Source organism: Trifolium pratense, linkage group LG1 (assembly GCF_020283565.1).
Source record: "Trifolium pratense cultivar HEN17-A07 linkage group LG1, ARS_RC_1.1, whole genome shotgun sequence".
Taxonomy (NCBI): Eukaryota; Viridiplantae; Streptophyta; class Magnoliopsida; order Fabales; family Fabaceae; genus Trifolium; species Trifolium pratense.
This window is the reverse complement of record NC_060059.1, coordinates 38,407,521-38,432,343: the sequence shown is the minus strand read 5'-3', so window position 1 is coordinate 38,432,343 and position 24,823 is coordinate 38,407,521. Positions and strand designations below refer to the sequence as shown.

At 31.2% G+C, this 24,823-nt stretch overlaps 2 protein-coding genes across 2 annotated transcripts; one reads left to right on the top strand and one right to left on the bottom strand.

Moving 5' to 3' along the window:
• Nucleotides 1-4,790: 4,790 nt before the first annotated feature.
• Nucleotides 4,791-9,237, bottom strand: LOC123915391 (uncharacterized vacuolar membrane protein YML018C). The gene is made up of 8 exons (XM_045966514.1): nucleotides 8,843-9,237; nucleotides 6,960-7,331; nucleotides 6,653-6,867; nucleotides 6,183-6,253; nucleotides 5,987-6,088; nucleotides 5,445-5,562; nucleotides 5,229-5,364; nucleotides 4,791-5,087 (listed from the first exon to the last, which is right to left on the bottom strand). Exons 1-8 carry the CDS (start codon nucleotides 8,921-8,923, stop codon nucleotides 5,025-5,027), a joined length of 1,158 nt encoding a protein of 385 aa, XP_045822470.1. The 5' UTR covers nucleotides 8,924-9,237; the 3' UTR covers nucleotides 4,791-5,024.
• A 9,267-nt stretch (nucleotides 9,238-18,504) lies between these two features.
• Nucleotides 18,505-22,490, top strand: LOC123915382. Its single transcript, XM_045966505.1, has 3 exons — nucleotides 18,505-18,661; nucleotides 21,223-21,896; nucleotides 22,078-22,490. The coding sequence occupies exons 2-3, from the start codon at nucleotides 21,225-21,227 to the stop codon at nucleotides 22,216-22,218; spliced, it is 813 nt and encodes a 270-aa protein (XP_045822461.1). The 5' UTR covers nucleotides 18,505-18,661; nucleotides 21,223-21,224; the 3' UTR covers nucleotides 22,219-22,490.
• The last annotated feature ends 2,333 nt before the right edge of the window (nucleotides 22,491-24,823 follow it).

Sequence of the window (24,823 nt, the reverse complement as noted above, 5' to 3'; positions counted from 1 at the left end):
AGATATTAATGGTACCTTCTAATTTTACTTGTTCTTGGTACTTATAATTTTACTCCGTTTTATATGGTGAATTGTTTTGTACACAACTACACATATTATGTGGATATTTATCGGTACATTTATTAATGTGGATAATTCCGGTTGATTTACAAATAATATTTATTAATTTTTCTACATTAAATATTATTTATGAACCAATTAGAATCATCCACTTAAATCATGTGTCCTCAATGACATATAGGCTAAAATTTGCTGATGTGGAATTAAAAAGATTGTTGATGTGGCTGATTTTTTTTTTTAAATGAGAGTGTGTATATATATATATATATATAGGGGGCTGCTAATTTAGACCCAGTTGGGTCTAAATTAGCAAGGTGCACCTTTTGAGTTGGACAAAAATACCCATTTTTTAATTTTTTGGAAGAATAGAGCAACAGGGGCATTTCTGTAATTTTCTGCAATTTTACACGCGCCCCCCACTTCTTTTTCCCCCCCAGGACACGTGTCACGCGATTACAGGACAAAATTCACGCGCGTGCACCACACGCGCCGACAGGCGCGCGTGGGTGGAAGGATGGGAGGAGAGAGAAACTTTGCTTTTGAAAAAGGCAGCCACGTGTCACGCTATTATTGGGTCTGCGTGATTTTTTTCATTTTATACTTTAAACTCGATTATTTCGTCGTAAATTAATTTTTTATTTTTTAATTTTTATACCAAAATTCATAATTTTTTTTTCTCTACAAATAGAGACTTGGTTTGTTTGATTTGGACACCGAAAAAAAAACGCAATTTTTCACTACTTTAAACTCGATTATTTCGTCGTAAATTAATTTTTTATTTTTTATTTTTTATACCAAAATTCATAATTTTTTTTTCTCTACAAATAGAGACTTGGTTCGTTTGATTTGGACACAGAAAAAAAAAACCCAATTTTTCACTACCTTAATCTCATCAAATAACTAATAATCAACTTACTGAAACCATTTTACCAGCAAAATGGTTTCAGATTACAACTCTCTGAAACCATTCTACCAGATAAATGGTTTCAGAAGCAAACACAATTAATAAATTACTCACTGAAACCATTCTACCAGTAAAATGGTTTCAGAATACAACTATGTGCAACCATTCTACAAGCTAAATGGTTTCAGAAGCAAATAACTAATAATCAACTTACTGAAACCATTCTACCAGCAAAATGGTTTCAGATTACAACTCTCTGAAACCATTATACCAGATAAATGGTTTCAGAAGCAAACACAATTAATAAATTACTCACTGAAACCATTCTACCAGTAAAATGGTTTCAGAATACAACTATGTGCAACCATTCTACAAGCTAAATGGTTTCAGAAGCAAATAACTAATAATCAACTTACTGAAACCATTTTACCAGCAAAATGGTTTCAGATTACAACTCTCTGAAACCATTCTACCAGATAAATGGTTTCAGAAGCAAACACAATTAATAAATTACTCACTGAAACCATTCTACCAGTAAAATGGTTTCAGAATACAACTATGTGCAACCATTCTACAAGCTAAATGGTTTCAGAAGCAAATAACTAGTAATCAACTTACTGAAACCATTCTACCAGCAAAATGGTTTCAGATTACAACTCTCTGAAACCATTCTACCATATAAATGGTTTCAGAAGGATTTCGGTGTCCAAATCAAACGAACCAAGTCTCTATTTGTAGGGAAAAAAAATTATGAATTTTGGTATAAAAAATAAAAAATAAAAAATTAATTTACGACGAAATAATCGAGTTTAAAGTAGTGAAAAATTGCGTTTTTTTTTCGGTGTCCAAATCAAACAAACCAAGTCTCTATTTGTAGAGAAAAAAAAATTATGAATTTTGGTATAAAAAATAAAAAATAAAAAATTAATTTACGACGAAATAATCGAGTTTAAAGTATAAAATGAAAAAAATCACGCAGACCCATTCATATGCTGACACGTGGCTGCCTTTTTCAAAAGTAAAATTTTCTCTCTCCAGCTTATAATCTAGTGTGGCTCAGACAGGATGATCTGATAGATCAGGATGATCTGGGCTGTCTGATTGATCAGACAGTCTTAATGAGATCACATCTTGGCTGTCTGATGGAAATCAACGGTCTGTAACCATGGTCCTTCCGTACGCGCGCGACACTGGATCCACGTCTATTAATTGTTTAAGAAGGTGGGACGCGTGATGTTATTTTTTTTTATGTAAAATTACAGAAATGCCCCTGTTGCTCTATTCTTTCAAAAATTAAAAGAATGGGTATTTTGGTCCAACTCAAAAGGTGCACCTTGCTAACTTAGACCTAACTAGGGTCTAAGTTAGAAAACCCCCCATATATATATATATATATATATATATATATATATATATATATATATATATATATATATATATATATATATATATATATATATATATATATATATTGTTATCAAATCTTTTTCTCAAATGCAACTCTTCACTCTGCCATTGAACTTTTTTTTATAACCTGCAATTGATCCTTACTTTCTTCTCCTTTTCTTTTTGTTATTTTTTTATAACCTTCTAAATGGAGTATTGTTTCATACAAAAAAAAAAGGAGTATTAATGATTTCAGACTATTTTTTTTCATTCTTTCGGTCAATTTATTTTTTGGTAAAGATTATTTTGGTAAAAAAAAAATTGGTCAATATATAGGATTAATCTTCTTATCAAATATATGGATCAAACGCAATTATAACTTGTGTGTAACATAAATAAGAGTCCAATTTTTTCTTTTTACGATATCGGTAATGAGAGTCGAACTTTGAACATCATGCATATTATCCAAATCTCTCACCACTAGAAATAAGAGTTCAATTTCATCAAACTTAAGCATGAATTCATAAAAAGAATAAATAAATAAATAAATAAGAGTCCAACAAGTCAAGGCTAATCAATACCAACATAATTGGTGAAACTTAAAAAGATAACAATGTGATTTTAGCATCATGAGATTTTAATATGTTGTTCTTCTCTTTGTTTTGTTGGCCTCTACGACAGTGAGAAATATCAAGCTATCCTGAATGGTTGGAACCCATCAAGAATATTAACAATTTATGTGTGCTCGAAATCGTCAACTACACTGTTATCGAGCATGACAATCAAACTGGTTTAAACTTAAAATTGGAGAAAGTCGTTAGTGGTGAGACAAAGACTATTGTTGATGGTATAATCTTTTGCCTTAACATTACCGCTAGCGACAATTTTGCTTCCAACAATATAATATTGTGGTGGTAGAGAAACCAGTGCATCATTTCAGAAACCTCATTTCCTTTGTGCCTATGATTAAATTATTAAACAATTTTGATTGACATGTAAACATATTATTGTTATTATATATTTTCAACATTATAATGGAATTTGAATCTAAATTACTGATTATCTATCTATCCACAAACTTTCTTATGGTTATGGGTTATGTTTTTTTAAAAAAGTTCATATGGTTAATTCTAGAAAGCATTTACATATGGACTTTTTGATTGGGTAAATAATTGATCTTAAAAAACAGTAACATTAAGGTGAAATTTAAATTTATTCTTTGTGTCTATTTTTTTGTTAATTTTTGTTTGTTTTACATAAGTTCATCTTACTAATGGTATTCGAGACGTGCTAAACACTAATTCTGAATGTCTCTCTCAACCGAAATTTTAATTTTAATTTTAATTCATCACTAGAGTCTATTCCTTCTACTATCCAACTTCATTAGTATTTTTTTTTTTACTTTGTAATTCAAGACACTAATTGAATATAAGTCAAATATTATAGATATCCTTGGATTTGGGGCAGTAAAGAATATAAGTACCATTATGATAGTAACCAACTCTATTTCTTCTTCTATGGTGGAATAACGTTACTTGACCTTGAAGACACGACACCCGCCATAAAATGGTTGGTAGCCGAACCAAGATAAATAAATCTGGCTGCACTATTCTCTACTCCTGCACCCTCTGTTTACGGCAACTTCTTATTTATTGCTATAGTTGAATGATCGTTTTTTTTTTTCCCTTTAACCACCAATTTAATCTGGTTTGAGGATCAGTTCTGGCATCAAGTAGTTCTAGTCTCCTCCGATCGCAGTTGTGGGGATCGAACTGTGGTCCTCCCTACAAAGTTCAGCGTCAATCACCACTAAACCAACTATCGATTGATGAATTATCATATATCTAGTCTAGTTTTGTATTTTCTTTTGGTATTAACCTCTTGTCAAGAAAAGGAGATCCTGGTAAATCAAAATTCAGACACAAAGTAAATAAAGTCTAGTTAAAGATAATTTCTATCTGGATTGATCGCCAAAAATTGTTCTCATAAGGAATCAAACTCAGATTCTCTATAACAATTCGTCTTAAAAAAACATTTTAACCACTTAAGTCCATCTTGGTTTACTAGTTTTGTATTTGTTAGAACTTGAATTGAGAGTAATCTTTTTTAATGCAGCACTTTTTTTTACTGCAGTATTTTTTACAGGTAATAGCATTCATTTATGATTAAGGGTTTGTCTCTTTTTTTTTTTGACAAATAAGGGTTTCTTTGAATTTTATCATTTAAATTTTATCTACTGTGGTATGGTAAATTTTATGCCACCATTTGAGGGAACAGAATGTGTGCGTGGGCGCATGTAAAACAGCCCTTTATTATCTCTAATATAAATTCCTATTTTTTATTTGTTTTCTTTTGAAATACGTACATCATAAAATATTTTAACCAATATTGGTCTTAGATTCTCATCTTGGACATGATTACAAAAAAAAAAAGGACTCACTATAGAATACAAGTATATACACAGAACAAATACATCATGAAAACAACACTCTTTTGTTGTTTTCCTTGAAAATTACAAACAAAAAATAAAAACCAAGGTTAAAGGCTTTGGTTTTCAACATATATTGACTATTGCTATGACACTCAATCAGAGGAGTGGAAAGATAATCAACCAAAAAAAAAAAAAGAATAAGTGTTGTCCCCAAACTAATGAACAAAACATCATCATCATGTGTTACAATCCAAACCTCTTTGTCATCCAATCTGAAATATTAGCTATCACAAACCCTGCAAATACCTGTAACTCGATGCCAAAACAAAACACTCGTATTAACCTATGAAACACTGATACAGACACAACTACTGGACACTACACTAATGTGTAGACACCGGTAATAATTTAAGAGAAAGTGAAAGATCCTCCTATTGACAACCATACCTGAACTGAGCCAAGAATGTATAATGCTGAATAATGCCGACCATGGATTACCATGTCAGCTATCATAGCAAGTGGAATGGTGAGTGACATGCCCAAAGTGGCTACAAGGGGAGTTGTCCATACAACGCAGAGTGCCCTGGGTGTAGATTAAATAAACTTTGCTTAACAACGTGCGCACGCGCATGCATGTAAATTAATCAAATTTATTTCACGTACCAAAAGTAGTCTGAGAGAACACTTCCAACAAACCCATTTGCAAGAACTACTTCATCCATTCTGGCAGAGTGGGGAATCGCAAACTTAGGTTCAATTCCTAAGGCCGATAACGGCCAGACTGTGGAAAAAAGAAGATAATTAGCAATCAGTTAATGCGCAACAATTTATTAGAAAAATAAAGAAATGTTGGTGGAGAGTATGTGAAAACGGAAAACACAAAAACCAAGTTAAAGGAGTAAATGGAAATGATTGTGATCTTATAAGGGTCTGTTTAGAATTTAGATTGACTTATTTGAGTTTATCCACCGACATAAACACTTGTGAAATTGTTTGGGAGAGCTTATGACATATCCGTTAGCTCTCCAAGATAGCTTATGAAAACAGTTCGACTCTATTTTATATTTTATTTATTATAGAAAAAATAGCTTATACAGTTATACGGAAGTACTTATATGATTAGCGCTTAATTAAGATGCTTATTTAAACAGGACCTAAGTTGACTTTGATGAGTAACTATAGAAGCATCATGGGTAAGAACTTACTAAGCCACCATAGTGCTACAAGTGTAAACAATCCAATATATCCAAACAGCTTTTGCACATCAACCCGTTCACCTTCTTCGCCGGAAAACTTTTTCAGAAGAACTGCAGCATTAATGTGGAAGTTGCGTCATTATTCATCTAAATTATCCAGGAAAAAGAAATATGGAATGAAACAGCTAAGACATTGTTGTCTAACCAGTAAATAGACCATATGACATGGCTGAGAGAAGGCCAAAAAGATCTCCAACAAGAGAGCGCGGTCCATTGCTGAACACAAATATCAACTGTCAACGCCCAAAAAATAGCATTACAAAGAGCAAGCTGGTGATAATGCATGAAAGATAGCAACTTGACTCCTTAATATTCTGCACCATTACTAAAATAGTTAGCTCATTTTTGCACATCTTTCTCTTATACCCTATATCTCGATCAATATAATGGACGACACTTGTATTGATATACTCATGAAGGAGACATCGATTTTCAACAATGTGATGCCAGATAAAGGAATCAATTATGTTAGGGATATAAGTCTGTAAGCCTCTACGTAACACCTTAAGTTTTTTCTTTCTGTAATTCACTCCCTACATTAATTGATTTATATCTTAAAACTGGAATAAAATAATGAAGCTAATGCGGTCATCAAAAGAGATAGAAAGGGCTTACGAAGCACTAAGTTGCGAGTCATCTGCAGCCCAAGTTTTGCCTAGAGTTGTCATGGCAACCCCAGCCATGCTGACCAATACAGCAACTACTTTTGATACATTTATAGTGTCTTGGCCCATTAACACACCGATGAAAAGAGTGAATAGTCCTGAAGTAGATGACAATACTGTTGTACTCGCAACACTTGTACGTGCAAGTGCAGCATTTGATAGATACTGCAAGTAACAATAAAAATCAAGATAAATATGTTTCAATCATAAGAACACTTAATCATGTAAGAAACACGTTATCATCATGTGCTACTTGCCTCTGTGATAAACCAGATAGGTGCAATGTAAAATCCATAAGTAGCAATTTCCTTTGTAGTAAGTTGTTTTTCTTCCTTTGCCACACTAGTTTCATTATACTTAGCCACCAATGGTGCTTTCTCTGCAAGAGATGGAAGGTCTAAATCACTGTCTTTTCGAGCCACAATCCCTTGTTCCATTTCAAACATTTTCTGCGCACCATTTCCTTTGAATGGGGAGCCACTGTCTGCATTATTTCCACTTTTAGAAGAGCGGTGTTTAAGCAATTTACAGAACCAATCCTTAATGAATGCTATTGGGAGGTAAACTACCATGAGAGAAGCTCCAAGATATGTCACCGCAAATGGCTGCTTATAATCTGTATATATATCCTGCACAGAAAATTTTAATTCAGATAATCATTCATAGATATAAAGCTTCGATACTAGCACTTTGCATGCTATCGTCTCCAATTAAAGATACCAATTCAGAAGAATTTCAAATTCCAATGGCGTTTTCAACAAAATATTGACCAACCGTGCTTAGATAAGGACTTACTTACATACTGAAATTCTATACAACTTTTTTTTTTTATAATCGAAATTCTATACAAATTGAAGCAAACATATCAACTTACAAACATAAATCTTCAAGCTTAGATAACAGTGTCCTCTCGTCGACTTTTTTTTTTTGTGACTAAAGTCCTCTCGTCGACTTATGCACAACATAACACGATTTACACAACATATAACTAGAATAATGAAGCTCCGTAGAAACATATATTAAATATAAATATAAGTCTGTTAATTCTCTCAAATCAAAGCAATGTGGATTGCATGTTTTGGATGAAATCCATAGGTATCATCCTATCAGAGGTAATCCTATTCAAGACTAACAGAGCAAAAGGGGTAAGACCACTCTGAAAGGAACTTATTTTTTACATGGAATCAAACCAGGACCTACGAGAAAGAAGTATCCCAAAACATAACTTCCATTAAGCCAGTCTAATTGGGTCGTCAAGTTAGCTATATCGTATACATACAAATCATTCCTAACCAACATAACTTTCAATCTCACATCACCTTTATTAGGCTTTTGTGATTGAAATGCAAACTTTAAAATAGTGTAAAAATTAGAAAAGGATTGAATCTTAAGATACATGGGAAGCTTCAAAATTAAGTCACATAAAGCAAAGACATATAAACCTGCATCCATCTCTCAAATACATCAACTTCCTAATTGGTTGTCAGGCAATTAAGTATAATTTTGGTTCCAATTTTGGAGGAGGAAATATTGATTCCAGATGCGTAGAATTGAATTTGAGATGTTCTCAAGTAGAACTGATTTTGCCTCCAGAATCAATTCTAACCCGAAGCTAGAATTTGGCATGGTGTTAAAATCCAGGTTTTTAATCCTAAAATCTTAGGATTTTACGATTATGATATGATTTAAGGTTTTCTTTCCGAACGGTTTTAACTACCTAGGAATTTGGAACTCCTCAATTGATTTTTAGCCTTGAATTTATTATTCAATCCACCTTTACATTAATGAATTCAAACATAAATCATTTATTCAATCCACCTTTACATTAATGAATTCAAACATAAATCATTTAATATTCAATCCATCTTTACATTAATGAATTCAAACATAAATCATTTTGCATTCAACTCACTTTTAGCCAATCACTTCATTCAAAAATCAATTTTTGTCACCGCAGAACCAAACAGAAACCAACAACACATAATAGGTCCAATAAGCTAGGACATAATAAAGCCTCACAAAATCATTGAATTGCACTAAACAATCACATTTATGTAATGCAAATTATGCAATAAATCCAAACTAAGGAGAAAAAAATATAATTCATATAGTTAAAAATGAAAAGATTAAATTTTTTTACCTGGGTGACTTCAGCAGAAGAGACCCAAATGATAACAACAGTACCTATAAGGAACAATCCTGCTTTATATCTGAAACCCATTAGCCAAAAAACGAAATCAACAAAACCCAGATGAGAAAAAGTGCAGAAATTGCAGAGATCCACACGTTTTCTGCTTCTGCCAGATCCCAGAATCAATCACAGCGTTGAATATATCAATTTGTCAACAAAATCATGTGTGAAAAAGCTTGAACCTTTTGCATAGAAATTGAATAAGAGAAGAAGCTAGTATGTTGAAATTGTTGTTGTTGCAAGAGAAAAGAGGTTGAAAGAAGAATCTTGCAACAAGAGAAAAGGTAGAGAAAATGGTTGGAATTGGAAGAAAGAGAAACAGAGGGAAATGTTAATTTTAATATATATTTTTGGTGGTGTAATATATTAAATAATACTATAAAAATATTGTTTCTGTATTTGGTGATTAATTTTCAACGTTACTCTTACTCTAATTCTTATTTTTTTGACTAAAAAAATATAATTGGCATTTGACCAAGATTTTTTTTAATAATTTACCTCTTTTATATAAAAATATCACATTTTTTGGGAATATGTTTTGCCTTTTATATAAATTCTAATTTGTTTAGATTAATTAGGAGTTGCTTACGTACAAATTCTCTTACGCTTTAGTATGTATATGGAACTCATGGAGTTAGGTTTATATTCTCAGTTTTGTATTTTTTTTCTTTTTTTTATTAAATAATAAAGTGATATGGATAAATGATAGGGTCGGATGTTTAGATGCTCTTCTCGCAACAAAAAAAATTATTATTAAATTTTTTTCAAAGGAAAATGCTAATAATGAGTGCTCCTGTGACACTCTTTAAGGATCTTAAATTACTATGTTTTTGTGATTTTTTATGAAAATATGTGAAGTCAACTCATCAAAAATTAAAAATTATCATTTTTAAATAAATAATTTCTTTAAATAAAATATTTAAAGAGTGACGAGAGATACACGTCAGTCAAACTCTTGTTAAAAATATGAACTTAATTAGTGAGCCGAGTAATCATTCTCCACCATCGTTTTAACTCTTAAGACAAATGATTCAAATAACAGTATAACTAACTTATCCATCTTCCTTTGTCAAAAAAAAAAAAAAAAAACTAATCCATCTTCCAATTATAAAAGAGGTATAAAAGATAGCTTTTTAAAACATAATCGAACAAGGAACGTAAAATATGAATAACGATGAATTACATACGTTATCACATTATGCCAAAATTTGGTGCTTACTATATGTTTGAGTATTATAAATTCCGAGATACCAACGTCGACTTCTAAGCACTATGTAAGTTGTTTTTACATGGCCGGTGCATAAATTATTTCTATAATAAAACTTTATATAAAATTTCCCTAGGTTTAGCTCAGTTGATAGTGATATCGCACTATATGTACAAGAGTCATAGTTCGAATCCTGAACACTTCACTTATTCATCTTTAAAATGGAATTTATAGCCACTAAGTTACCTGACGGAAAAAAACCTATATAAATATAAATTAAACGAATTGAAGTAGTAATTGATAATGGCGGAATGAAGAAAAAAATCGAGTGCGGATCATTAAAAAATTCTGATATATAAAGTAAATAAAAAAAATTATATTACATACAAAAAATTGAAGTTGTAGAAAGCAAGGTAATATAAATCGAACCAAATAAGCAATTAGATTTGGTCTAGGGATGAAGGGTTTGGGTAGTCTGCTAGAGGTCCTGAGTTCGATACTCAACTTCATTGTAAACAGAAAAAAATCGAACCAAACGGTTGAATCGGGAATCAAACTCCTATCCGGTTCGGTTGGCACTCAAAACCGGACAAAAAACCGCTCAAGAACCAGAGAAAACTGCAAAAATTGGCAGTTCAAACGGTTTTGCATGTCTGATTGCGTTTTACCTTTTTCATTTTTTTTCTTTGAAAAAAATAGCGGTCGAAACTAATCCCTCCGATTCTTTTTATAAGAAACACTTTGAAAAAATCACACAGACCAAGGAAGCGCATTATACATAGTTATTTCTATTTTCTGTCAAAAAAATAATTATTTCTATTTAATACTATTATAAATTTAAATGTATTATTTTTGAGATGTAAAGGAGGTAGTATGTTATATTTGTTGGAGAGTCTGGAGGAGCTCGAGAGAAACAATGGGGCAAATGGTCTAGGACTACAAGATATGGAGACACAATATCTCCACCCAAAACCTTAATGCATTAGATTAATGAGTCACCTCACTTATAAATCCAATATTCTTTCCATACATAATCAATGTGGAATTTAACCACTCACATTTGAAATCCAACAATATTTTAGGGTTTAATAACGGATTAAACATATAAAAGAGAGATTTTTTTTGTCCCCTGCCAATTTTCTCATGCACCCTGTAAAATTATCAAAATATCTTTGTCCACTATTTAAGTAGCGGACGTGTAAAATCTTGCAAATTTCATGTTGGGGTGTTATTTTATCAAATTTCTCATTTTTATAATGTCAACTAATTAAGTAACAGACGTGTAAAATTTTGAAAATTTCATATTAAAAAGTATTTTTTTTTCTCATTTATATAAGATTCGTTATTTAAGTAGCTAAATAATAAAAATAAAAATAAAAACCGTGCACGAAAAGTACATAGTGCCAATAAAACCTCTCTATAAAAGAAGCCCACAATGTTTCTGTTTTGTACAGCAGAAGAAGCCCATGATGTTTTTGCTATTTACTCTTTTTTCTGGGACATGTTTTTGCTATTTTTTTTTTAAACAATTGTTATTTACTCTTTTTTTACTAAATATAAACGATATTCATTCAAATTGATAAAGTACATCAATACAATACAATACAAATTCAAATTCGTTAAAAACAAAACGGATAAATCTGCGAATAAACTCACAACATCTATGTTAATAGTATAAAACGGTAAATTGCATAAGCCTACAAATATGACTATATTGAAGTGTATGAAATGCCCATGCCTACAGATCTTTAGCGTTGATGACACATAAGTCGACATTGATTGAATTTGCACTTGATCAGAACTAATCTTTCAACCTGAAACAAATGAACACCGCACAAAGACGAAAAAACAAAATATACCGCATAAAGACGGGACAACAAAAACATCGTACAAAGACGTATGTGAAAATCACACTTATTTAATCTAACGAGAAAGAAGAAAAACAATTTGGAGGAGTGATTCTAGGTCAAAATTGACATCAAATCACCCATCTATAAATTTTTTTAAACAATTGCTATTTACTCTTAATCTTATTACTATTTCTTACACACAAAAAATCATTACTATTTGATTATTAAAATTTTTAAAAATATTATATTATAATATGCCTCGCTTACACGCTAGAATTAATCTTTTTTACTTTTTTGTTTTTTTTGGTTACTTATTATAATAAAAAAATATTTCTTTAATGAAATATTATAATAAAACAGTAGAAAATTTATAGATTTTTTTTGTTGATAGGCAAAATGGGAAAACCATTGAAAACTCACATACACAAAGTGGAGCGATCGAAATTCAGACCCGGGTCTTAACGTCCGACACTGGCAATTTTATAGATTTATATTGTATAATTTTCTATTTTTAAAGATTTACATATTATTTTAAAAAATATATTTAATTAAAAATGATCCGATCCGATTAAACTCCAATTTACCCTATTAAACTTTAAGCGGTAAGTACGTATGTTCAATGATGAATCTGATTACCTTGGTTTTTAACACTTATGTATGCTTATTTGATCTATTTATTATTATTTTAAAATTTGCAAATTACTGTGAATTATTTTTTATCTCTAGATGAATTAATATTTGAGAGGAAAAAATGCAGTGGGTACTGGGTAATGTACATGAGACAGAATATTCTACATAATTCCAAATAAATAAACGATTGGGTGTCTCTATCGAACAAGTCATTACTTCCATTACCTGCCACTGGCCAATGCCAGCAATCTTTCATTATTCATATTTCGTTAGTATATTTCGTAATTTGTTTATTAGTTGATTTGTCACTGCCCTAGTGACCCATTAACTAACAATATTGTGGAGGACAATTTCACTCTTTATTTTCTTTGGTTGCTCCACTCTTCCAATGGGATAGTGATCGATCATCGTTTGATTGATTAATTAATTAATTAAAACTCTCCAAAGTTTAGGTGATATAAGGTTGGTAGAATGCGTACTTAGGACGACAATCTGATTTTAATTGAAATAGTAATGATTTTTCTTTGATTGAAATCATTTGGAATTAATTGGAAACTAAGGTGATGCCACTACAACATTTTGGAGTTTAGGTCGTGGCTTAAAACATACTACTTCGTCCCAAAATTAAAGTAAAAGGAGGTCAACAAAAGTGAATGCATCTAGACTAAATTTTAAACCAAATACATCAACTTTTATTGACCAATTTTTGCTTATATTTTGGGACGGAAGGAGTAAATAGGCTACGGTTTTCAAAGTGTTGCCCATAACTTACCTACATTTTTTTACTCATATCATATGGTAAAAACCGTCAACAGCCACAAATTTTAACGGTGGTCTATAAATGTTTAGGCTACGCTTTAATGTTTTTTACCACATAAAATAATCGTTGTTTATTCAAAGAAAAATGTTATTAAAATACATTTTTGGGACAAAAATACAACATTAAGGATAATATTGTTATTTTCATAAAAAGATATTTCAATAATCGTGGCTTCTTTGCATGTTATAAGCCATAGTTTTTAGCTTCATGTTGTAGTGCGTGTTTCCGTTTTTTCTTTGATGAGACAAACGACACATTCCTGATAGTTTGAAGCAGCAAGACAATATATTGGTTTTATTTTTTTATAATACAGGGGCGAAGTCAAGGCCCAGCCAGTCGGGGCACGTGCCCGGGCCCGGCCTAAAATTTTTGGTATTTTAGGAGTTATGTTAGGGCAAAATTAAAATTTTTAGGGGTTAATTTAGGGTAAAACTGAAATATTTTGTTCAAAACTGAATTTTTTCAATGCAAAATTGAAATTTTACTCGGGCTTTAAAAGATTTATGGCCCCACCACTAATACTATATGATTATAAAAAAAAGTAATTGCATTAAAAAAGATGTAACTCGTTACTAAAGAGATGTATCATGGCGTGATGATTTCTATAGTCTTTGTTTTTTAAAATTAAATTTTCATATGCTTGTTTTGATACTTTTGATTTAAAATTGTAGGTCCAAGTTCACTTATATATATAAATTATAACACAAAACCTAAAAGTTAATGTTCAAACAGTTGAACTTTAACTTTTAGGTTTTGTGTTATAATTTATATAATAAGTGAACTTGGACCTACAATTTTAAATCAAACAAAAGTAACAAAACAACACAGGAATATTTAATTTTTTTATTTTAAAAAAAGACTATAGAAATCATCAGACCATGATACCTCTGTTTACTAAAAACAAATATCTTACTATTTCATTCAAGTGCTCTTTAATACTAAAAAATATATTTATATAATGAAAATAATATTTATAAAACCTTAAATATTTTTGTATAATATCATATTTAAAAATTAAAACATGTTAAAAACAACCTAACTCATAAAGCACAACTCACATATACAATACCAACTAGGGTTTTTCAAACTTTCAGCAAGTCTGACTTTCATCTTCTTTTTTCTTAAATATAAATCTTAACCGTCTTTCATGTACCAGGGAAAATAAAAAACATTTGAGATTATATTACAATTGCTTACACTATTGAACAATGTTAAGTACACAATGATGCCAAATTTCGCTTATTCATTTTTGGCTGAGGTGAATAAATTTTTGAAAATATTAGTGTACATTTCACGAATGAATGTATTAAGAGTGTCTTTCATTTATACAAATAACTACTTCCTTCACATTTATTGGTGAAATTTACACTACATTTTGAAAAATTCCTTCAGTTTAGGTAAAATTGAATAACTAAAAGTTGGCATCATTGTGTACTTAAACATTGTTCAGTAGTGTAAGCAATTATAATATAACCCAAATGTTTTTCTTTTCCTAATCCGTGGAAGAAGATTAAGATTTTGCCCAATTTTATTTTTCTAAAACAAGAAATCCAAAACGTTGAAACCCAAAAATGCAAAAAGCATAAAATAATGTAAAAGATGGAGATGAAACCAAGAAATCTAACCGAAGAGAGATGAGAAACTCACTAAGTGAAACGAAACATGTCATAGTGGTCAAGCAAGACAGAACAATGGTGGTGTTGCCATGATGGTGAATGGTGATGAGATGGAACAAAATGACGGTGATGGTGCCATGATAGTGATGAGGCGAAACAGAACGATGGTGTTGGTGGTTGTGAGTGTCTTTGTTGAAAGTGGGAGTTTAAGATATGGCGAGCGTCGCCGCTTACTGATTAGGGTTACAAGAATGAGCGTGATATATATCGGTTAAGTGTTTGGGCCAAGATGAGGAAAAAAAATTGGGCCAAAAAGATAATACAGGTTGGATAGATATGAAATTAATAGTAATAATAATGATATATTACATAATAAATAAATATAATCGATTTAGTTTGGTTCAATCACCGAAGGGTTCAAATAAACTAACCGAACTGAACCGAAGTTTAAAATAACAGCATCATAAAAAATTTAGAAAAAAATAACAACATCATAGAGAATCAATCAACCCAAATTCAATCAAAAACCTATATCCTAAATCCTCAAATCAGAATCACGAATTCATTCCCCAAAAACCCTAAATCCCGAAATAATTTCAATTAAAACCCTAAACCGTTTGCGACAACGAAGAAATTAGAGAATCAAAACCCCAAATTCATGACAATGAGAGATTAAAGAGAAATCTTACTTGCAGATTTAGAGTTTACGATCCAAAAATTCCTTTTCTGTGACTGAGATTAGAGAATGAGAAGATGAATGCTAGCTCATTGATGAAATTGTCAAGTGGAGTATATGATTGTGCAAATCGCCCCTTTTCGTACCCTAAAAATCGCCCCCTTTTCCCAAAATTTATGTTTTTAATGACACTGATTATGTTCTTCACGGTTTGTAATGTATAAAATGAATGACACATAAGGAGGGATTTCGTATTCTACGAAACGAAAAGACGCGTTTTCGTAACATAAAAAACGAACATAAGCTTTTCGTATCCTACAAAACTAAAGAGTGGTCTTTTCAGACTTATAAGAGTTGTGATAGAAGTGGTTACCGCACACTCTTCTTCCTCTTCAATCTTCCTCTACAATTCAAAAAGCCACAACAATAATGTTTCAAGGACTGACGAAGCAAGAAAAGGTGAAGAGGAAGTTGATCAAGTGATCCAACATGAAAAGATAAAGCCAAAGTATCATAAGAAACCAAGCGTGTTTGCGTAAAACACCAGTTCGTAGCATAAGAAACAAAATTATTTCCATTTTGTAATAATAAACCCAAAGTATCCTGGGTTCAAAATTGAGGATATTTTGGGATTTTTTGGGGGGGGGGGGGGTGTGGCAGCAACTAAAGGGACCTATAAAAAAACAAGTTTCATCATCGAAGAAGGGTTCAAATAAACTAACCGAATTGAACCGAAGTTACCCATTAAAATCCTCTTTCTTGACCAATTCAACTCGCAAACCCAAACAACCCGACCCGATGCATGAAGAACAGTTACGTTCGGTCCATTTGGTTCAGGTCGGTTCGGTCGGTTATACCCACCCCTAAGAAGTCTTTATGCCTTCATTGATATTAGAAAATTCAAGTGTGAGTGAGGCCGTATTCTCAAAAATAGATAAACCATCGGACACCTCTGTATAGGTGTTAGTGAAGAAGAAGAGTTCAAATTGTTTTCGGCGATAATCATTGTCACTATCAAGTATCAACACAACATTTTTGTCAAAAGTCGTAAAATCTTATTATTTTTTTTAATTTGATGGGTTCCAAGGTAGCTACTTGTATACAAAAAAACCTCCACCCAATGAGAAGTGTGTGTTTATAATCTGGCAAGTACAAATGGAAAATAGCTTTTAATTTATCCTATATAATTCTAAATTTCCATAAATTGAAAACTGTGATTACAATAAGTTAAGAAATTGTGATCGCCCTTGATTCCAAACTTTTCATCATCAATGGTGAAATAGACTCTCTTCAATTTGTTCGCAGTCTCATCAAAATATATAAATTAAAGGTTTTTCAATTTTTAAAATATTTATTTTTAGAGTTAAGACTCTCTTAACACATTCATTAAATGCTGAATTAGTTGGTGCTATGTTAACTATTGAATCAACTTTCAATAAAGGGTGGTCATATTTTTGGTTAGAATCAGACTCGCTGCTTGTGGTATTAATTAGTAGTTCGTTGGAATCTTAGAAATGGATGAAAAAATTGTTCAGATAAGATTTTCAACATGATTTTTTTTTTGTATCACATATTTACAGAAAATGGAATTACTGTGCAGACAAACTAGCTAGCCTAGGGTTAATTTTGCATGGATTTACTTGGTGGAACCAAATCTCTCCTGAGATAAAATGAAATTTTGGCAGAAATTATTTTGGAATGACTTCTTTTTTAACTTTTATTTTTATCAATATATTTTGAGGGCTTGGTATCCAGATAAATCTCTTGTTTTTTTTTTTTTTTAAAAAAACTTTTAACACATTCATTTGTAAGACGGACATAATTTTTATATAAACCTGATTAATTTTTCAATTTAGTCAAAAAAATAAAATAAATTAAGTGTTAGAATAATTCTAAAATATCTTACGGTGATTACTCTCGAGCACGAGACTTCAAAACATTGTCAAGGATTACATTTTTTATTTTTTTATTTTAGAGTACATTTTTCATACATAATATCCGAATCTCTCACTACTAAATCAAACATAATGACTGTTGTAATGTGTTGTGCTGTTGGGTTTATCCCTCTCTTCCCTCGCCTGTTTCCAGTTTTACATTGTAGGGGTTATCGTTTTGCTTGTTTTGCTTTACTTTGGTTGGTCGGCACTTTTAGTATTAACACTTTTTTTTAAAAGCAATTTTAGTATTATAAGTTATAACTTGATCCATAATAATTTTGTAAAGACTAAAACATGTCATTTTTTTATAGGATAAAAAAATTAATACTGTAATTTAATTTATTAGAGATCAATTTTTTTATTTAACTCTTAATAAAAATTAAACAAGTGTTAGCATGTGCTACATAATCAACAACTTAATATCATATAATATTGTCAAAAAAAAGTTATACATTTAACTTTAAAAAAAAAACTTATAAAAAATCAAAATCTTGTACTTTTGTTTTTTAAGAAAACAATCAAATTGTTGTACTTTGCAATGCAATAAGTTCACTTTTTAATTTATTAATTACTATGTGTTCTTGATTAAAAAAAAATTACTATGTGTTCTTTTTTATTGACACAATTAATATGTGTTCATATGTTATTAGAGCACACAAGTTAATGATAGTGAAAACTAAAATAAAAATACCAATAATTAGTCGCTCTCCTGGTAGTTGACACTAAATTTGATAGAGAGATCATGGTTCAATCGTCACGATTGTGATCGAATGAAGATGAAATCACTTGATATCATGATTCTCGAATTATATTAGGCGGTCCGGTGAGCCTAATACTGGTGGGTGAAAATTTTTAAAAAAAGAAAACTAAAATAAAAATAAAAAGAAACGAAAACACAACACGAATCCTCTTTCCATCTTCAGTTAACTCGGTAAACCCATCTCCGGCAAAGAGGAACGATATCAGTGACGGCGCGTCACCAATCTCCGGCGACACTACCAATTTCTCCGTCAACTCACGCACTTCTCTGAGGTAACACAATTGACCCCTCTGAAATCCTTCTATTTTTTTTTCTTGCTGTTGTTGCTGGCCGAAGCTGTTAGGGTTTTTAGAATTGGGTATTTGCATTATCTAATTTCATATTCAATACAATTTATTTTCCATTTGTTATCACCGAGTTCTCAATCTTTGTTGTGATTTTCAAAAAACAAAAGGATTTAGTTTCTTTCCCTTTGAGTTTCATTTTATTGATTGGAATTGATTAGCGTCATTAATAGTTTATGATTTCGGTATTTAAATTATGAAACTAAAGTCATTGTTTAAGAGGACCCTGAAAGTTGGAGTGATTCTCTATGAAGCACAGACACCAGACACGGATAATGGACACTGATAAGTCGACACCGATAATAAATTAAAAAAATGACACAATTCAATGTAATCATCTGTGTTGGTAAGCACTGACACGAGAATGGATTCTCTCAATTGTAAAACAATTGAGAGAATCATGGGTAATCTAGACCATTCATATTGTAAAAAGAGGATAAAGTTGGAATTTGAAAAAAAGGAGAGAAGTTGATTAGGGTTGAAATGTAAAAATTGAGGGAAAAAAATGGAGAGAATCCATTCTCCACCGACACAAAGACACGCACTGACACATAGACATCACTAATCACTAATAATTTAAGAAAATCAATTAATTGAATGTAATCACGTGTCGATGTCGGACACTTGACATGCCTTTGATCAAAAGCTTACATTTTCCTTTTCAAATTCAAGTCCATGCTTACCTCATTAAGCTTATATTGGCCTTTGCAAAGTATGTGCTATAAAAATCAATTTAGGATAACATTCTTTAAGTTTGTAAAACTATTTTAGGATTTTTCTTTCTAGTTTTCATTTTGGTATGTATATTTAAGTACAGAAGATGTAACCAAAAAAAAAAAGTACAGAAGATTGTTTCTGTACTTTCACTCTCTGATCAATTATTCTTTTTTGTGTAAAATATTTTATTCTAGACAAAATACAACACTAGTTTCTATTTGAACAATCAATTTCCAAGGCTGTTTTATTTAGCTTATGTAATTTTTTTGGCGTTGTTAAATATTAGTTTGTGTGAAAAGGAATATCACCATTTTCTTTTTGTACAACAATGAGAAAATTGTATACTAGTGCAAAATACACTCTTTAGCACAGGCTTTTAAATCAATTGTCTACCACGTCTTTTAAAAAATGAGACCGTGACAGTTTTGAAATTAGTAGAAACATTTTTTGAGTCGGTTATTTGACTAACCTACTAAAAAGGTGTTTTAACTCATTTTTCCAACTCCGTTCCCTTTCCTGTGTCTATGTAAAAACTGAAATCCTTCAACTTGAATCTCATATTTTTCCAACAATTGCTTGCGCTTCATCATCATCATCACTCACATCACATGTACAATTGTTTTGTTGATCTTGTCGTAATGAAATATAATTAATTACGTTGTTTTGTTGTTCTTTCCAATAATATACAATCGTGTCATTTCTGTGTTTTTCATTTTGTTTTTACATATTTGGTGTTTAGATTTGCACTTGCGAAACTGAAGAGATACAAATTTTGGTTTTCATTTCCCTTCTTGCATTTGTGTCGTTTCTTTGTTCAACCCTAGCAAGAGTTAAGGTTTTTGTTTTGTTGTATCCTATTATTAAGTTTCAGACTTTCTGTGTTTTTATTATCAAGTTTTTAGGATGAATGTTGAAAGATTATAGAATGTGGGTGAGATTTAGTTCTGCTCTTGTATTTTTTCTTTAGGCATGTGTAAGTTAATTCTTGAAGTATAGTTTGTACTTTGTAGGATGAATATTGAAAGACTATAGATTATGGTTTAGACTTAGTTCTGTTCTTTAATTTGTTCATCTTCATGGCAATGACATAGCCAAATAAGGAAATTCATCGTGCTAATTAAACCCATAACCATGTTGGCTTAGACTGTTATGCTCCTTGTGTTACATTTGGTTATGCCTTGTTATTTTTTCTGTTGATCTGTTCTATTACAAGTGTTAAGTGTTTTGGAGTCTGGTCAATCCTCTTATTTTGGCATAGGAATTAAGTGTTTAACTTTGTTATCCATAGAGGTAAAATCTTGGAAAAAATCAACAGATTGATTAGCTACAATCAACTTGTTAATTTTCCATGAATGTGCGGATCAAATATCACTAGAAACTTTGGAGCCACATTGAAGTTTGTATTTTTATTCGTAGTATTTTACAAAAACAATATTGTATACTTGCTTTGTATTTGTCAAATTTTTGTTTGCTTAAGAGCATTCAGGAAAAAAGTTGATTTTCTCTTTAGTGAATTTGTCTCAAGTGGATAAACGAATATGCAAACTGACTTAACTTCTACGAGTATGGATTTCAATATATATGCAAACTGATGTAACTTCTATAAGTATGGATTTCAATATATGCTGAGAATGATATGTTGGGTTCAAGTGTGAGTGGTTAAGTCTTAGATTGACCAATCTGGACATTCCAAAAAGTGTCCGAATAGCCCTATCTGAACTGTCTGCTTGCTGTATTAGCTTATTTTGCTCATGATCATGATACCATTTCAGGTATGGAGGATGCCCCAGCTGATTTGAGACCTAACAACATTGCTGAACCAGTTGTTGATTCTCTTGATTTTGCTAAAAACTTTGCTACTGATGATAAATTTAGTACTCGAGATGACTTGTTGAAATGGGTTCGAGGTGAAGCACTCAAGTTAGGGTTTGCTATTATTATTGCAAAATCAGATAATGGATCAGATACAAGAAAACAAACACTTGTACTTGGATGTGAAAGGGGTGGTGTATATAGAAAACGCCAGAAGAAACTGAAAGGCCAAGACAGAAGAACCATAAAATGTGAGTGTCCTTTCAGATTGCGGGGTTATTTTTTGAGCTCCGGTGTTTGGAAAATTACTGTAGTGTGTGGAAAACACAATCATGAGATGAAAAAAGATTTAGAAGGTCATCCTATTGCACGTCGTCTAAATATCGAAGACATAAAACTTGTTCAAGAGATGACAAGTAACAGGGTCCAACCAAAAAATATTCTTATGACTTTAAAAAAAAGAAGGTATGACAATGTGGCTAATATCAAACATATTTATAATGTGCGTCACAGATATAACAAGTCTATAAAGGGAGAAATGCAACATCTGATGGATCTTTTGGTTGAAGGCGATGATGTCCCAAATGAAGGTCATCCAGATATATCTCTTACGGAAGAGTGGGAAGCGATCCAGGTTCAGTATAATAGTATTCTGTTTTGTTTTAGTATTTAACATGTCTGAATTCGTTATTGTCAAAAGAAAAAAAAAGTATGAATTGGTCAATCCAAACAAAACAAATTCTCATTTATAAAAAAAAAAAAGACAACAAATTCTCACATCAATTTTTTTTTAATATTTTGAGCATGTACTTCAGGTTCGGTTTAACAATGCTGATTACAATACGAAGATACATATGAAGGAGCAGCTGCGTCAAATAGCATTTCCAGAAACGACATCACTGTGTCCACCTGCTGAGAAGGAAAATGAGAACTTACCTTTCTCATTTGTGACTTAAAAACTTGCGAAATGTAATGCTTTAAAAGTGGTTTTAATGGAAAACAAATGTAAGAAGGGTTTTGGGATTTTGAGAGAATATGGCTGAGGTTTTGCAAACAATATGAAATAAGGAAGACCTAAACTTAGCAAACTCAGCACCACCCACAAGGTGTTGAGGTTTGAACCTATGATGTTTACTAGTCATTTTGATGTCAATGCTTTTAATTTACCTAATAAAAGTGTAGTTACGTTATATTTTGAGGAAATACAAAAATATCTTATTTGTCTCCAGATTTTCGAGATTTATACTATATAGATAGATATGGCATGGTGAGTTGTTAAATCTGTCAAATGTGTCGGAAAGTGAGGAAGTTAATGTAGATATTAAGGTTGTCCGAACCGGATCGATCATCGAACCGGAAAGTTTACTGGTTCAAGGTTCAATTGGTCGGACCGGGTTCAATCGGGGTCGAACCGTTTTTAATTAAATATATTTTTTAATTAATATATAAATAAATATATATGAATAATTGCTCAATATTTCATAATTTCACACATTAAAAAGATAAAATATCACAAGTCAAAATAAAATAAAATTTATAATTCAAACCAAATGAAAAATAGATGAAAAACAAAAATTTTTCCTATTCCTACGACGTCGTTGTTTTGTTTCAGTTTTTTTTTTTTTTAAAAATTAAAACGACGTCGTTTTGCTCTATTTTTTTTAAAAAAATAAAAAAAATCTGCAAAACCGCTTGAACCGCCCGGTCGGTTCACAGGTTCAACCCGGTCCGACCCCGGTTCACGCGTTTTTTTGCCGGTCGGTTTCCTATCCGTTTTTTGCTCAAAACCGAACCGTTTTCATGACCGGTTCACGGTCCGACCGGTCCGATCCGGTTTTGATAACCTTGGTAGATATAGCTGATGGTTGATGTTTGGCAAAAATGTCCTTATAGCTTATAGCGGTTGGCAAAAATAGCGATTGACTGATAAGTTAACTTATAGCTGATGATTTATGACTGATAAGCTAATTGAAGTGTTTGATAAAATTAGCGGTTCAACTGACTGATAAACGTAAAATGACATAAAAGGTCATTTCTAAGATACTTTAAAAAATATTAACTCGAATATGATCAAACTCTAAATTATAAGGAGTCTTTTCGTAAAACGAAAGAGTTATCACAAGAAACAGAAAAAACCTTATTAAGGCAAGTTCATATTGGTTGGTTTTCTGTTCTTGCATAGTAGGTCAAATTAAATCCTCAGAAAATCACAAAGGCCACCACAAATTCTCTTAACCACTACCTTCACTACTGAATGAACTCTATCCATCCTATTAGAATTTAGAACTATTACATGTGCTCTCAAATCTCAATGTACTTCCATTTTAATTTTTAACCACAAGCTCAAAGTGGTATTAAGCTTACACATGCGTGACATGTTAGTACAAATAAATACGACATATTGGTATTAAATTTGATAGTGACGCACCAAAATTGTGAGTTTTTAATTTATTTAGAATTAAAATAAATAATTTAAAGAACATATACCCGTGAACTGTGAGTGGAGTGCCTTATCAACAAATAAATCAATCAAAAGTGGTCACAAAGATTATTGGAATTTTTGTTTTATTAGCAAAAACTTATCATTGGTGTTCTCTTTCAAATTAATACTACAAATCCTTAAACTAGTTCAAAGATGAGGATGTCCAAATATATTTATACACTCAAAAGTCCAAAAACCTTAACAATGTGAAAATTCAAACAATCTTCAACGACATATCACTGCATATTCAACACCCACCCTTATGCATAGCGTGAACAGGTTAAATACCCACATTGTAGTCCCAAACTATTGAGTGTCACACATTGAACTAATTTTTAGGGATGAAATCCAAGCTCATTTAACACTTTTAAATTTAAAAGGCACTAGTCAAGTTTTTTTTTTCTTCCTTTCTTCGATACAAAAATGTCCTTAATAAAATGGAGATAATAAAAAGACCAACTTTTATAACAAAAAAAAAGACCAACTATATTTCTCTCTTAGTAATTGAAAATAATTTTGAAAAGATTAAGCATATATATTGTTGACAAACTTTTTTAATTTTTCGTGCATTGACCAAAATGATCTTACATATAGGGACGTACGTAAAAATAAATTTAGGTCCATTTATTTTTTTACCGTAAAACTAAATTTTATTCACGTGCTAGAGCAATGATAATCTAATCTAATCAAAGTGAACATGTGTTGAAAATTTTTGATTTATACAGTGGGTCGGACGTTCAGAGCGCCTGCCTGTGTCTAATTTTATGTAAAAAAAAAGAAGATACGTCTTATGTTATGATCAATTTGTTAATAAAAAATTTTTGTTGTTAAAAAAAATGTACTTATGTTATGGCGAGTTTGTTAATAAATTTTTTTATTGCTACTAAAAAAATCAAGGGTATTGTTGGTATTATGAAAAGTCCACACCAAAACTCATGTATTCTCTTTATACTAGCGGGCCAGACAGGCGCGGAATGTCTAACTTATGTCCAAAAAAAATGTCTTATGTTATGATAAATTTGTTAATAAAAGATTTTTATTGCTAAAAAAATAAGGATATTGTTGATATTATGAAAAAT

Excerpts from the sequence above, each read along its gene's own strand:
- LOC123915391 (XM_045966514.1), bottom strand. The coding sequence starts at position 8,923 with ATGGGTTTCAGATATAAAGCAGGATTGTTCCTTATAGGTACTGTTGTT. Across the intron at positions 6,089-6,182 it reads GTCATATGGTCTATTTACTG|TTCTTCTGAAAAAGTTTTCC; the intron begins GTTAGACAACAA and ends TTAATGCTGCAG. Across the intron at positions 5,563-5,986 it reads TGTAGCACTATGGTGGCTTA|TCTGGCCGTTATCGGCCTTA; the intron begins GTAAGTTCTTAC and ends TTTTTTCCACAG.
- LOC123915382 (XM_045966505.1), top strand. The coding sequence starts at position 21,225 with ATGGAGGATGCCCCAGCTGATTTGAGACCTAACAACATTGCTGAACCA. Across the intron at positions 21,897-22,077 it reads AAGAGTGGGAAGCGATCCAG|GTTCGGTTTAACAATGCTGA; the intron begins GTTCAGTATAAT and ends CATGTACTTCAG.